The sequence below is a fragment of the Rhinatrema bivittatum genome, chromosome 8 (assembly GCF_901001135.1).
Source record: "Rhinatrema bivittatum chromosome 8, aRhiBiv1.1, whole genome shotgun sequence".
Lineage (NCBI taxonomy): Eukaryota > Metazoa > Chordata > Amphibia > Gymnophiona > Rhinatrematidae > Rhinatrema > Rhinatrema bivittatum.
In genome coordinates, this window is record NC_042622.1 from 187,550,075 (window position 1) to 187,563,451 (window position 13,377).

Here is a 13,377-nt window from a genome sequence, read left to right on the forward strand (position 1 = left end):
CCTTTCTTAAGGATTTCGGACGCGGATGTTTCATTGCGCACGGTTCCATCCTTTCTCCCGAAGGTGGTTTCTGCTTTTCATTTAAACCAGTCTGTAGAGCTTCCTTCCTTTGCAGGTTTAGATTCCTCTTCGTCAGAGGCCAAAGATTTGCGAAAGCTGGATGTGAAGCGGGTACTGTTGCGTTACCTGGAGGTCACGAATAGTTTTCGTCTGATGGATCATCTTTTCGTCTTATGGAGTGGACCCAGAAGGGGTCAGAAAGCTTCCAAGGCAATTATCGCCCGATGGCTGAAGGAGGCTATCGTGTCGGCATACTTTGTACAGGTTCGGTCGATTGCGGTCGGGCTTAAGGCTCATTCTACGCGCTCGCAATCAACTTCGTGGGCAGAATGTCAACAGGTGGCGCCGCAAGAGATTTTTAGGGCGGCTACCTAGAAGTCCACTCATACTTTCGCAAGACACTATAGACTTGATGTCCGGGCACCTGAGCCTGGGGAGTTCGGAGCCAGTGTTCTCCGAGCGGGACTCTCGCAGTCCCACCCTGGTTAGGGAAGCTTGGGTACTTCCCAGGAGTCTGGGCTGATCCGGGTAAATACAGGGAAAGGAACATTGGTTCTTACCTGCTAATTTTCATTCCTGTAGTACCACGGATCAGCCCAGAGTCCCACCCAGGGAGAGTCCGCTCGGCTGGTAGTTCATTATTTCTGGTTGTAAGTTTCATATGCCCCCCTGTTCAGGGTCAGAATTATAGGGCATTGTTTTGGAGTTTCAGTTACGAGTTCTTCATTTCCTCTGCTCTTCGGGGGGAGGTTGTTCAGTGAAAGTTGTGAATCTTTGTTATTGTTCTGCTTGGGTACAGTGGAATATTGACAGACTCTAGGTGGCACCTCAGGGGTATACGACAGAGTCCACAGAAATTGGTCTGTCTCCGCCTGCTGGAGGGGAGGTAAAACCCAGGATTCGGGGCTGATCCATGGTACTACAGGAACGAAAATTAGCAGGTAAGAACCAATTTTCCTTTTCCTAGCGTGTAGCCAAATGGACTCAGGACCAATGGGTTATATGCTCCCCTACTAGCAGATGGAGACGGAGTCAGATTTCAAAGCTGACGTCACTCTAGATACACCCCTGCAGTGACCTCAGCCTTTCAGTATTTCTCTGTCCCCTGCAGATGGAGGACATACCTCTCCCTATGGGGATTGCTGTACGTTTTGGAAGGAGAAATTCTACATTTAAATTGGAGAAAAAATTGAGCCCTGGTCTCCTGCGATAATACCTAAAGGTCCCTCCCCTAGTTGAGAATTCCTGATGCAATTTCCGAGTTCCCTCAGAGGTGTGCCTTGGTCCTGTAGCCAGTTCCTGACGTGGACTTTGCTGCTTAAGCAGCTGAAAGGCAGTGGCTGCAGGAAGCTGAGCACAGCAGTGACGGCGAAAGCCCTCCCCCCCCCTCCCGCCGCTGCCGGGGACTGTTTCTGTATTCAGCCGGTAAACGCTGAGCCCGAGTAAGTAAAAAAAACAAAAAGAGAGAAAAGATTTACCTCCCGATACAGAGACATTTGCAGGAGTTTTGGTAAGACTTCCTCCGTTCTCCTAGTTTGGTGTGCCGTACTGACGTTCCCGATCTCGTTGGGGAAGGGGAAGTGGGCTTCCAAGTGGGTTGAGTGGCCCCCCCAGTGGGCTAGACCCCGCTTTAGACTTGGTCGGCGAACCCGTGGTAGGCCGTGGCGGTGCCATCTTGTGCGCTTCTTTGTACATTTCGTATTGCCCTCCATAGAACATTGGTACACGCAGTGCGTCGGCTCTGCACGCATAATGTTGCGTGCGTGCATACGTGCAGAGCCTACTAAGCGCAGAATCCAGGTAAAACCGGGTGAACGGGCTGTGCGTGCACCTCACCACGACCCACCTAGGCGCTCAAATCTGTGTGCATAAAATTTTAAGTGCGAGCTGACAGAACACACAGTTACCGCCGCCGCCAATAGCTCCGGCAGCCAAGAAACATAAGCGCCTTTCTCTGTTTGCTTCTTTTCATATTAGGGCTTCACAGTCTGACCTGGATTCCAGCTTATGTCAGCACTGTGAGGAAGCCCAGGGAGAGTTGGCCTCCCCGGACTTTGCTAAGCCTGGCTCCTACCATTCAGAGGATGGGGCAGCCACAGTCTTAACTGGAAGTACCCCATATCTGAGTACCCCTGGGACTGGGTCATCCATGGGAGAGGGAAATTCAGTGGCATCTACCCCAGTACCACCTGGGCTAGGCATGGACCCGGCTGCCTTCTCTTGGTTGGAATTTTTCCAAGGAATTCAAACTTTCATACAGGTGCAGTCTGCTACCTCATTTGCCCCGTCAAGATAGAACCTCAGCTGGTAAGTCCTCCCTCTTTCAGTCCTGTCGGCAGACCTCGAGGCATGCCTCACCTCACCAAGGGTATTCCTGGCAGGGACCCGGAAGGTACGGACGAAAAGGAGGATACAGATTCCTTGGAAGATGGGGAAATTCCCCCTGGTTTAGAACTGTATCAGACTATGTTATGGTTTTTCTATAGAGATGAAATGCCAGCCCTGGTTTCCCAGACCCTGAAGATGCTGGAAGTTCCTGGGTTGGACTCTATGATGGATCCAAAGAAGAACCCCATTCTGATTTCTCTACAGAAAGTCTCTTGCTACTTTCCAGTACTGGAAGACATCCAGGAGTTGATTGACCTGCAGTGGGATGTCCCAGAAGCAAGTTTTAAAGGGGGACGAGCATTAGAAGCTCTATACCCACTGGATCCAGCGGTGACAGAGCGTTTGCATTTCTCTAAAGTGGAATCGCTGGTCTGTGCCATCTCTAAGCGAACAACTATCCCAGTGGAGGGAGGAGCAGCCTTAAAGGATGCATACAATAGATGGATGGAATCCATCCTTAAACAGGCCTTGACCTTACAGATTGCTTTTTGTTGAGCCCCGGTAGCTCGTTCGTGCCTACTCCTCTCTCAGGAGGTGGATGACTCGGGGGTGAATTCCAGAGCGGTTATGGAACCTGCCGCCACCTTTTTAGCAGACATGGGCTCGGATCTAGTCCATACTTCAGCCAGAGGAGTGGCCTCAGTGGTGGTGGCCAGAAGACCAGCTATGGCTGCGGAATTGGTCAGGAGATGCAATAAGAACATAAGAACATAAGAAATTGCCATGCTGGGTCAGACCAAGGGTCCATCAAGCCCAGTATCCTATTTCCAACAGAGGCCAAAACCAGGCCACAAGAACCTTGCAATTACCCAAACACTAAGAAGAACCCATGCTACTGATGCAATTAATAGCAGTGACTATTCCCTAAGTATAATTGATTAATAGCCATTAATGGACTTCTCCTCCAAGAACTTATCCAAACCTTTTTTGAACCCAGCTACACTAACTGCACTAACCACCTCCTCTGGCAACAAATTCCAGAGCTTTATTGTGCGTTGAGTGAAAAAGAATTTTCTCCGATTATTCTTAAATGTGTTACTTGCTAACTTCATGCAACCTCAAGGCAAATCTTACAAAGATTCCCTTTAAAGGATCACTCCTTTTCAGAAGCGAATTGGAAAAGCTGGTCAATAAACAGGGTGAATCTCCAGTTCCCCGGCTACCAGAAGATAAGAGAAAGCAGTTATAATGCCCTTAGCCTATGAGGGGTCGATCCAGGGGCTCCCAACACTTTCACCCCTTTAGAAACTCGACATTTCAGAGGTCTCAGCCCTTTGGGATGTCTCAGTCCTTTTGTAGTCAACAGCCCAAGAGAGAGACAGACTCAGGTTCAGGTTCGTCCCAAACCCCCAAGTGAAAATTTGCCGACCCAACTTCGGAATGAGGAGATAGGGGGTCGACTGTCCCTCTTCTTCCAGAAGTGGGTCGAGATCACTTCGGACAAATGGGTACTGCAGGTCATATGAGAAGGATATGTGCTGGAATTTCACAGCACTCCTGGGGACATATTCATGATGTCTCCTTGCCACTCCCAGCACAAGAAGCAGGCAATAGAGACTACTATTTTAAGGCTCCTCAGGATGAGAGCTATAATTCCACTACCTGCACCCCAGGAAAATACAGGGCGTTATTCCATCTATTTCATCGTACCCAAGAAGGAAGGTTCCTTTCACCCCATCTTGGACCTCAAGAGTGTCAACCCACATCTACGAGTGCATCATTTACACATGGAAACCCTACGCTCCATGATAATGGCCGTACAATCAGGAAAGTTCTTAAACTCCCTGGACCTATCCGAGGCCTACCTGCATATTCCAATCTGTCAAGAACACCAACTTTTCCTGGCACTGCCCTTTGGCTTAGCCCCCTCCCCCCCCCAGAACATTTTCTAAGATTATGCTAGTCGTAGCAGCAGCATTGAGAAAAGAGGGAATCCTGGTGCACCTGTACTTGGATGATTGGTTGATCCGGGCCAAGTCTATGATCAACAGTGTGACCTCCTTGCTTCAGGAACTCGGTTAGGTTGTAAACCTGGACAAAAGCAGTCTCTAGCACTCCAAGTCCTTGGAATATCTGGGAGTCCAGTTTGACACCAAGCAGGCAAGGTCTTCCTTCTGACCACGTGGATAAGGAAGCTGATGTCCCAAGTGTGTCAGTTGATGAGCATGATATACCCGAAAGTGTGGTGCTATCTTCAAATTCTCGGTTTAATGGCAGGAATCCTGGAGGTAGTGCCCTGGGTGAGGGCACACATGCGACCACCAACACTCACTGCTGTCACGTTGGAACCCACAGTCTCAAGACTATTCAGTTCACCTCCACTTACTGATGGGAGTATGCTCTCGGCTCTAGTGGTCCCTGCAGGAAGATCATCTGAGCAGGGGTGTACCCCTGTCCTCCTCAAACTGGCTGGTCTTCACAACAAACATGAGCTTCTGGGGCTGGGGAACTCACTGTCAGGAACTCACGGTGCAGGGACGTTGGACCGAGGAAGAAGCCCTCTGGAACAGCCTGGGCAGTCAAATTGGCATGTCTACAATTCAGCCACAGACTCCGGGGTCAAGCAGTCAATGTAATGTCGCACAACTCAACAACGGTAACCTATATCAACTTCCAGGGTAGAGCCAAGAGCCAGCAGGTGTCACAGGAGATAGATCGTCTTATGGAATGGGTGGAAATACATCTACAGGTGATCTCAGCCTCCCACATCGCAGGAAAAGACAACATCACAGCAGACTTTCTAAGCAGGGAGATTCTGCATCCAGGAGAGTGGGTGTTGTCGGCCAAAGCATTTCAACTGATAGTAGATCACTGGGGCCTCCTGTCCATCGACCTGCTGGCCGCATCTCACAATGCAAAGGTTCCCCAATTCTTCAATCACAGACTAGATCCGTGGTCTCTGAGGATCGATGCTCTCGTTCACACCTGGCCGGAAGAAGAGTTGCTATACGCCTTCCTCCCTGGCCCCTGCTGGGCAGGGTCATTTGCAGATTCGAGCACCACAAGGGATTAGTCCTACTAGTAACTCCAGATTGACCCAAGTGTCAATGGAATGTGGACATTGGAGAATCCTGGTGGAGACCCTCCTGTGCCTCCCACTGCACAGGGACCTGCTACAGCAGGGACCAGTCCTTCACGAGGATCTGACTCTATTCTGTCTTACAGTCTGGCTCTTGAGAGGGCTCGCCTGATGAAGCAAGTATATTATATGGTAGTAATTGCCAGCTTACTCCACGCTCGAAAGTTCTCTACGTCCCTAGCATATGTGTGGGTCTGGGGAATATTTGTGGCCTGGTGTAGGGAACGCGTTGTCCTCCCTCAGGCGGTCAAAATCCCACTAATTCTGGAATTTTTGCAAGACGACTTGAATAAAGGTTTGACCCTTAACTGCTTGAAGATCCAGGTAGTGGCTCTCTCCTGTTTCAGCGGCGAAGTGAACGGAACCCACCTGTCGGCTCATCCGGACATGGCCCATTTTCTGAAAGGGGTGAAGCACCTCTGGCCACCCCTACGGTGGCCGGTTCCCTTGTGGAATCTTAATCTAGTATTAGAATTTTTGGCAGGGCCCTCATTTTGGCTACTGCGCAGGCTTTCCTTTAGTTTATTAACCTTGAAAACAGTGTTCCTAGTGGCTATATGCTCAGTATGTCGCATTTCTGAACTACAGGCATTGTTGTGTCGGGAACCGTTCCTCCGGATGACTCCAGGAACGTTACAGCTTCATCCTGTTCCATCATTCTTGCCCAAGTTAGTCTCGGAGTTTCATTTGTATCAGTCCATTTTGTTGTCATCACTAGATAAGCACAAGGACGCGGAAGAATACTGCCTCCTCCGTCATTTGAATGTCAGTAGACTTTTGATGCCTGTTCTGGAAGTTTCAGAACCGGTCTGATGGATGGACCGCCTGTTTGTAATTCATGGTGGAAGGAAGCAGGGCGAACCAGCTTCACGGGCTAACATAGCTCACTGGATTAAGGAGGTGGTCACGGGAGCTTATGTGAAGGCAGGAAAGCCATTACCATCTCAGGTTAAAGCTCATTCCACTAGGGCTCAGGTGGTCTCATGGGTGGAAGTTAGACTGCTGTCTTCCATCGATATCTGCCAAGCGGCGACGTGGTCCTCCTTGTACACCTTCTCCAGGTTCTGTCGCCTGGACGTTCAGGCCTGAGAGGACACAGCCTTTACAAGGGCGGTGTTAACCGGACTGTGGGCAGCCTCCTGCCCCAAACCGGAGTAACTTTTGTACATCCCATTGGACCTGAGTCCATCTGGCTACACGCTAGGAAATGAAGAAATTACTTGCCTGATAATTTTGTTTTCCTTAGTGTAGACAGATGGACTCAGCATCCCGCCCATGGCTGCCCAAGAACGGTGCCAAGGATTCGCCCATGGAGTGGATATCAGTTCCAAGAGATTACGGGTGAGCTGTCATCCAATTCCTAGATCAGGGCATCTGTATTCTTACTGGGGTTCAGTGTTTATGATTGGTTGAGTACACTTACGGTTATCCATTTTTAATCATATTTTAAATCAAGTTTTTTCTATAGTATGTCCACAGTGGCTTCTGAAGAGAATACTGGAGAGCTGAGGTCACTGCAGGGGTGTATCTAGGGTGACATCAGCTTTAAAACCTGACTCCATCTGCTAGCAGGGGAGCATAACCCATTGATCCTGAGTCCATCTGTCTACACTAAGGAAAACAAAATTATCAGGTAAGTAATGTCTCCATTCTGTGGTGAGAGTGCAATGATCTGTTTTTACCTTAAAAAGGGGTAATTTTCCAAGCTATTTCCACAGGTAAAATAGCTCTTGACTCACAGAAATGGCCTTTTGCAAAATTGTCCTCCCAATACGCAGGTGAAAGGACGCACGGAGAGCTTCTCGGTGCAATTCGTTCTCATGGGCAGGGTTTGGAAATATACCCATGATTTCGTATTTTGAAAAGTCCATGCATGTTTTCTCCCTTCGCGAAAAACACAAAGCCTACACGTGCACATTGGCGGGTGTAAACATGTGCGGGTAGTCTTTCTGTGATTATTTGCAAAAAAAAGGAACAGGCATGCACTTTCCATGTGAAAATGAATGCCAAGCATGCAGGTAAAATAACCGCATACTTGATACCCATGCGGGCAGTTATAAAATTTCCCCCAAAATGTGCCCCAAAACATTCTGTAGTGTTCTGGGCCCCCAGTTATATACCACAGCTATGGAGAGGACTGTGTGCTGGGTATGTGTAAAAAAACGAGTGGTCATTGTGGGTGCACCGGAATGCTTTATTGCCATTTTAAAAATGATCTGTTTTATCGTTAATTTTATTTAAAAACCTGAAGTTCTGTGTCAGAAGCACTGTAACTGAAAGTTTAAGAGCGCAAGAGGTTTCATTTATTGCCAGCCTCACTCCAGTTCCTGACCTCCCCCCCCAACCCCGCCCTACAAATACCTTGAACCCGAATTTCTGGCCCATGCGTGGCACTGCCATCGAGCCCTGCTGTCCACATGTGTGCAAAGCTTGCGCATACCTACCTGTGGGACTCTGCAGGCCTTTTCAAGGTGAGCCTCGATGCACATTGGCCCCAGTTAATTTGTATGGGTTACTGTTCCCGGCAAAAGCTATGCCGCATTCCTTTGAAAAATGTAAAAGCGCGCGCATGATTCCAGAGCCCGCTCCCAGGAACGTCTCTCCACCCCCAACCGAGGGTAAAAGCAGACACACAGAAGCTTTGCGCACATCCCTTTCGCTTGCGTATGGGGCAGGCAATCCTCTAAAAGCCCATTTCCCCGAGCTAAGCCCCGTGTTTTCCCCCATAATCGCCTGCCCTGTGAATGAATCCTGGGGTTTGTACTTGTCAGGTCAAGTATCGGTCTGTGCGGCCAGCACAGGAATATGGAAAAAGAAAGGTAGGAAGGACTCTACATCTGTTAAAAATGGTGTCTTGTATTAACGTCACGCCTTGTTTTGTTTTTAACTTTTTATAGGATGTTTGATGAGAGAATTTTTACAGGTATGTATAAGCATTGTTGGACTACTTAATTTCTTCTGCACGCCAGTCAGAGGGTAATTTTGTAACATCCCTGCATGAGGCCGCTTTTGAAAGTCACCCTGTCAGCCCTACTCCCCACCAGTTACACCTGCTAAATCAGCTGCACAGATTTGTCTGGACAATTTACACGCAAAAAAAGTGTATTTTAAAAGCCCGACGCACGCATTAATTATGGGATCTGCGAATATGTCGGACTCCTGCGTGCCAAGTGGATTGTAAAAGCCGCTGAGATACACACATATCTCTCAGAGCGCACATATCTTTGAAAGTTTACAAAAAGGGGGCATGGGCATTTCAGGCCGTGAACCTGAGATGTGTGCGTAAATACTTAAGCGATCCAGCGCGAGCCGAGACCCCCCCCGCCATGAAACTGTACTTCTGCTAACATGTAAGTTAAAAAATAAAAATAGGCAGAACTGGGGGGAGTACAGGCTATTAAACTAGGGGGGGGGGGTGTTTGAAGGACTTATCTCTTAACTGGGATGAACTGGTAAAACTGGGGATAGCGTCAGTATGCGCCCCTTTAAAAATCCCGATTTATGCGGCAGAAGTGGTATTTGCGCACACAGGCGCGGACCCCCTTAAAATTTGGTGCACGTGGCCAGGCTATTTTATAACGCATGCACATGCGCATACGTGCTATAAAATGGCAGTGTCCTTGGGCGCAGGCTGACGTATGCACGTAAATGTGAGCCCACGTGCCGGATTGTGAAAGTTACAGTCATGCTTTTGTATTTTAAAAGAAAAGCATGCACAGAAGTCCAAGTCCTTCCCCAGCTCCACCCCCATCCAGGAACCCCTCTGCTCAGGCCACGTAAACTTGCTTGCAAATGTGTCGCTTGCGCCAAAGTTTACCCGCATATCGGGTGAGGCAGCTTTGTAAAAGGCCCATTTCCGCATGTGAAACAGCGTTCTACCCGCAGCAGCCCTTTTGAAAAGCACCCTTCCTATGTTTTTATGTAGAGAAAGCCTTGGTCCAGTGACTGACTGACTGCTGCAAACCTGGTTCTTTCTGCACTGATTTTCAGGCCAATGCAATATCAGCGCACGTTAAACGGATGCTCATGATTGAGCGCCCTGTCCCGTACCGCGTGCCGATCCACCTCTCCCGGGTGCCCAATTTAATATTTAAATCAGATGCCGTGGTAAAAAGGAGGCATTAGGGGAATTTGCGTGCCCCTAGAGCCTTGGCAGCGGGTGCCCGGAAGATGTGGCTGTCAGCCGGTTAGAAAAATGGACACTCAATTTTAGTGTCCATTTTCCTAACCTGTGCACAGCCAAAGTAGGAAAATGGATGCTCTTTAATTGAACATCCCTTTTCCTAACCTGACCACTGGCATCCTGGTTTTGTTTGGGGTTTTTTTTTGGAGGGGTGGGGGGACATTTCTAATATTTTAGTTTCTCCAACTTAATATTGCTACGCTATCAAGTCAAGGAAGTACAAAAAAGCAGTATTTTCTGCTTTTCTGTAAAACGTTTGGGCTCCTCCAAAATGAATGCCTGCTTTCCATCCAGGGTTATGGACACGTGTCCAATCGCGCATTGAGCTGTGCGCTGCAGCCAGCACACGGTATTGCATCAGTCTGTTTGTGTTTGCTGTGTGTGTTTGGCGACTTTTGGTTTGCAATAGAGATGGGCAAGCTGGTTCCAATAATATCCGAAACCCCTCCTGTGCCAGATGGGACAAAAAAGGGGGAGGGGTGAAATAATACAGATCCAATTACTCTGCATTGGCATGGCCCCGCTCCCCGAAATCTTGAGTTACCTCAGGACTTGACTTGCATTTTTCACGGAGGTTCACTGACCTTGTTCCCAGGTGGCTCTGACCTCCATTCTATTCAAGGTAGCCAAACTGGCAATGGTCTGTGCCGAGCTGCATGCAGATGGTAGCCTTGTAGCCTTAAAAGTATTTCTTTGTACATGGAGAGCCCTGATTTGCAAAGCAGGCATGGCTTTGTAAGCTTGCCCCAAAGGTTTTGCCTTGCCGGTGTTGTTCCTTTAAAAGCTGCTGTCTGTGGTGTGCATTTAATTACTTAAAAACTTGCTACATAACCATAACTAGGCACTAAATTTACCAAAGAAACCATGAAGTCAGAAACGGCCAGCCCTGGAGAAGAGAGCTGCGTGGAACTTCAGAAGATGGCGGTCTTGGATCTGGTGGGGCCATCGTCGCACACCAGCAGGTGAGACTCCCAGGTCGCAGAAACCGGTTCTAGGGCACTTTACAAAAGTTGCAGTGGCATCAGCTATTTTAATTCTCTGCTGGAGTATCTTTCAGAGGAAGACAGATGAAGGAATCAAAAAGGGAATAAATAGAAAAAAAAAAAATCAGGTTGAATTTTACCTTTCAAGAAACCGTGGCACCATTCTACTGGGATTTTACATCCTTCTATTCCTTTTGGGTTTCTCACTTAATCAGAATTGGCACCTCCCGAGATAATGACGCCATAATCCTTCCTGTGCAATTTCCTGGATTTTTCTTCATTTTAAATCTTCTCGCTTGCTCTTTTGTCTCATCCCAACCATCGCAATGATAGTCCTTGGCCAGAGACTGTGACACTACACGTTCATGCTGAACTGGGCCGGTATTCATATAGCATCCCCAAGGCCCGGTCGATCAAAGAAGCATTAGCCCTTGCCCAGAAACTAAACCCCAGTCTGCATGACAGCTCTAGCACTGTCACTGAGTCATTGGGCTGTACCATTCCCTTTCTGAGATATTTTCTTTTCCTTTCCTGTTAGTAATTGTTAAAAGTAATTTAACATCTGGAATTACATTTTTTTTGTGACCTTGATCACCTGGACTTTTCAATCTGACATGTCTGTGCCAAGTCACAAGGGATGTCATTTCTGTTCCTTTAGGTCTGACAGCGGCAGCGCATCCGAAGAGTGTGAGCCAGGTAAATTGCGCATGAGGGACTTAAAGAGCAGTTTCCTTTCCGAAGGGAAAGGCGGTAAAGATTCTGTTAGTCTGAACACATGGCAGGTGTAATACATCTCAGAACTAATGATGTGGTGGGGTGGAGGGCTCGCAGGCACCCTTCGTTAAATTATTGTACGAAAAGAAAGCGCAGCTCACCCAGTGGAGCGAAGCTGGGGAGAATCCCCTCGATCAGAAATTGGTAGCGCGCTGCTGCCCAGAGCGGAATGGAATCACACCTTAGGCTTAATATCCTGGGACGTGTTGGCTGGGAATCTCCTTACAAAGCAGTGTCTGATTCTGGTTAATTTCACTTTATTGACACTTTCTAATATAGCGTGATGACCATTCTGATACACAGTAGGTGGGTTGCGTGGTGTACAGACTAACCTCTCTGTAATAATTAAGGAGAATTCAGTAGAGAGTCAGTTTTCAAAGGGGTTTAGCCAGCTAACTGTGGGAGTTAGGAAACTAGATCAGGCAGTTTGAAGATTAACGGAGGCCGTCTCGGATCGCTAGGTGGTTAAGTTTAGCTGCTCGAAATGCGGGCTGCCTCTGAGGCATACCCGGAAAGAGGAGATGACCTACCTTGTTAGCCTTGATTTCTAGCTCTGGCCAGCTAAGTTTAGGTGCCGAAAATCCCAGCAGCCAGATGTCAGGCCTAAATCTAGCTGGCCTTGTTTTTGGCTGGCAAAGTTCAGGCACATTTTCTTTAGCTCAACTTTAATATTTCTGATTCTTCTTCACCGATGCTCTTTTTAAGTAACACGGGGGAGCTTTCCTACGTCAAGTGCGTTAGAAACTTAACAAAATAAATTTAAATTCTGTTTTGTTGATAAGCCACCCTAGGTTTTTTGTAGTGGAAAGAGTATTACACTGCTGAGACCCTCCTGGTTGTTTTTGCAAATGGTACACAAATTTCTTACTGGATAAGATCTGAAGAGGATCTTTGTATTTTTATTCATAAACTTTGGTCCTAACAATTTTTTTTTCCTAATATTTTACAGGGACTTCTGGCGAGCTGAGTGGGATAAAACCTATCAAACTAGAACTGGAAGATCTGGACATAATTCAAGTCACTGTTCCAGGTAGAAATTACTCTTTTTGAGGTTGTGCATGGGAGTAAAATGAACTGAATTGTGTTCAGATCTTATTAGGTAGAAGCTGTTCTTTCCCAAAAGAGTGCTTTCAGCTGAGCAGGTGGAGAGGACCCTCTCCGGGTAGGGTTACCAAATAGGCTGATCCAGTCCTGGCTTTACCACACTGTCAACATGGATTTGTAGCTTTGGTTTCCCTAAGAAAAGTCCCTGCAAAACCAATTGAATTCCACCTCAGATATGAGGTAAAAGGAGCATATCCTTGGCATTGTTATGCAATCACATATAAACAAGTGGAATGACTTTATTGGTTAGGATGCACAATTTTGAATGCAGGTGGAAGCTGATCGCACAGGGTGAGACCCTAGAAACAAGATCTCAGGGGCTGGGGAGGGGGTGTCAATTTTCGAACAGTTTAACTGGCAAAACTTTGGATTTTAACCAATTGAACCTCTGCTTTTAAAAATGCCCCCACCCCCACTGAGCAGTTACATTTGACCTAAATTCACAAAGAAGCCAAATTTAACCGGGCAAAAAAGGGGGGTTTATGCAATTAGTGCTGATTGTCAGGTGGGCGACCCCCAGCGGCACAAAGAGCTGCCCTAAATCTAGCCAGTAAAGTTTGGCTAAAAATCCACCTGAAAGATAACCGGCTGACGTTTAGCAGGTTATTTCTCAGCTCTGTGGATCCTTGAAAACTGAGCCGTAACATCTGCGTCAGATCTCGGAAGCAGCACAGTCTGTCTTTTCTCCCTTTTTTTTTTTTTTTACTATGAGAAGTCCCTTCTAGTTTCCTTTTTTATGGTAGTTAGAGAACCTGCCAATCTTTCTCCCACACAGCAGGCAGGAAATTCAACAGAAAAATGCCACT

The 13,377-nt window shown here is 47.6% G+C and overlaps 1 protein-coding gene across 9 annotated transcripts in view; it reads left to right on the top strand.

Moving 5' to 3' along the window:
* Positions 1 to 13,377, top strand: part of GTF2IRD1 (GTF2I repeat domain containing 1) — a 193,888-nt gene that overhangs the window by 127,031 nt on the left and 53,480 nt on the right. For 8 of the 9 annotated variants that reach the window (XM_029612152.1, XM_029612145.1, XM_029612144.1 and 5 more), the window contains 4 exons: positions 8,425 to 8,450; positions 10,552 to 10,672; positions 11,352 to 11,389; positions 12,417 to 12,497. In XM_029612152.1, the coding sequence (XP_029468012.1) occupies positions 8,425 to 8,450; positions 10,552 to 10,672; positions 11,352 to 11,389; positions 12,417 to 12,497 (266 nt within the window). The remainder of the gene's footprint in view (positions 1 to 8,424; positions 8,451 to 10,551; positions 10,673 to 11,351; positions 11,390 to 12,416; positions 12,498 to 13,377) is intronic. The other variant, XM_029612149.1, reaches the window with a different exon arrangement.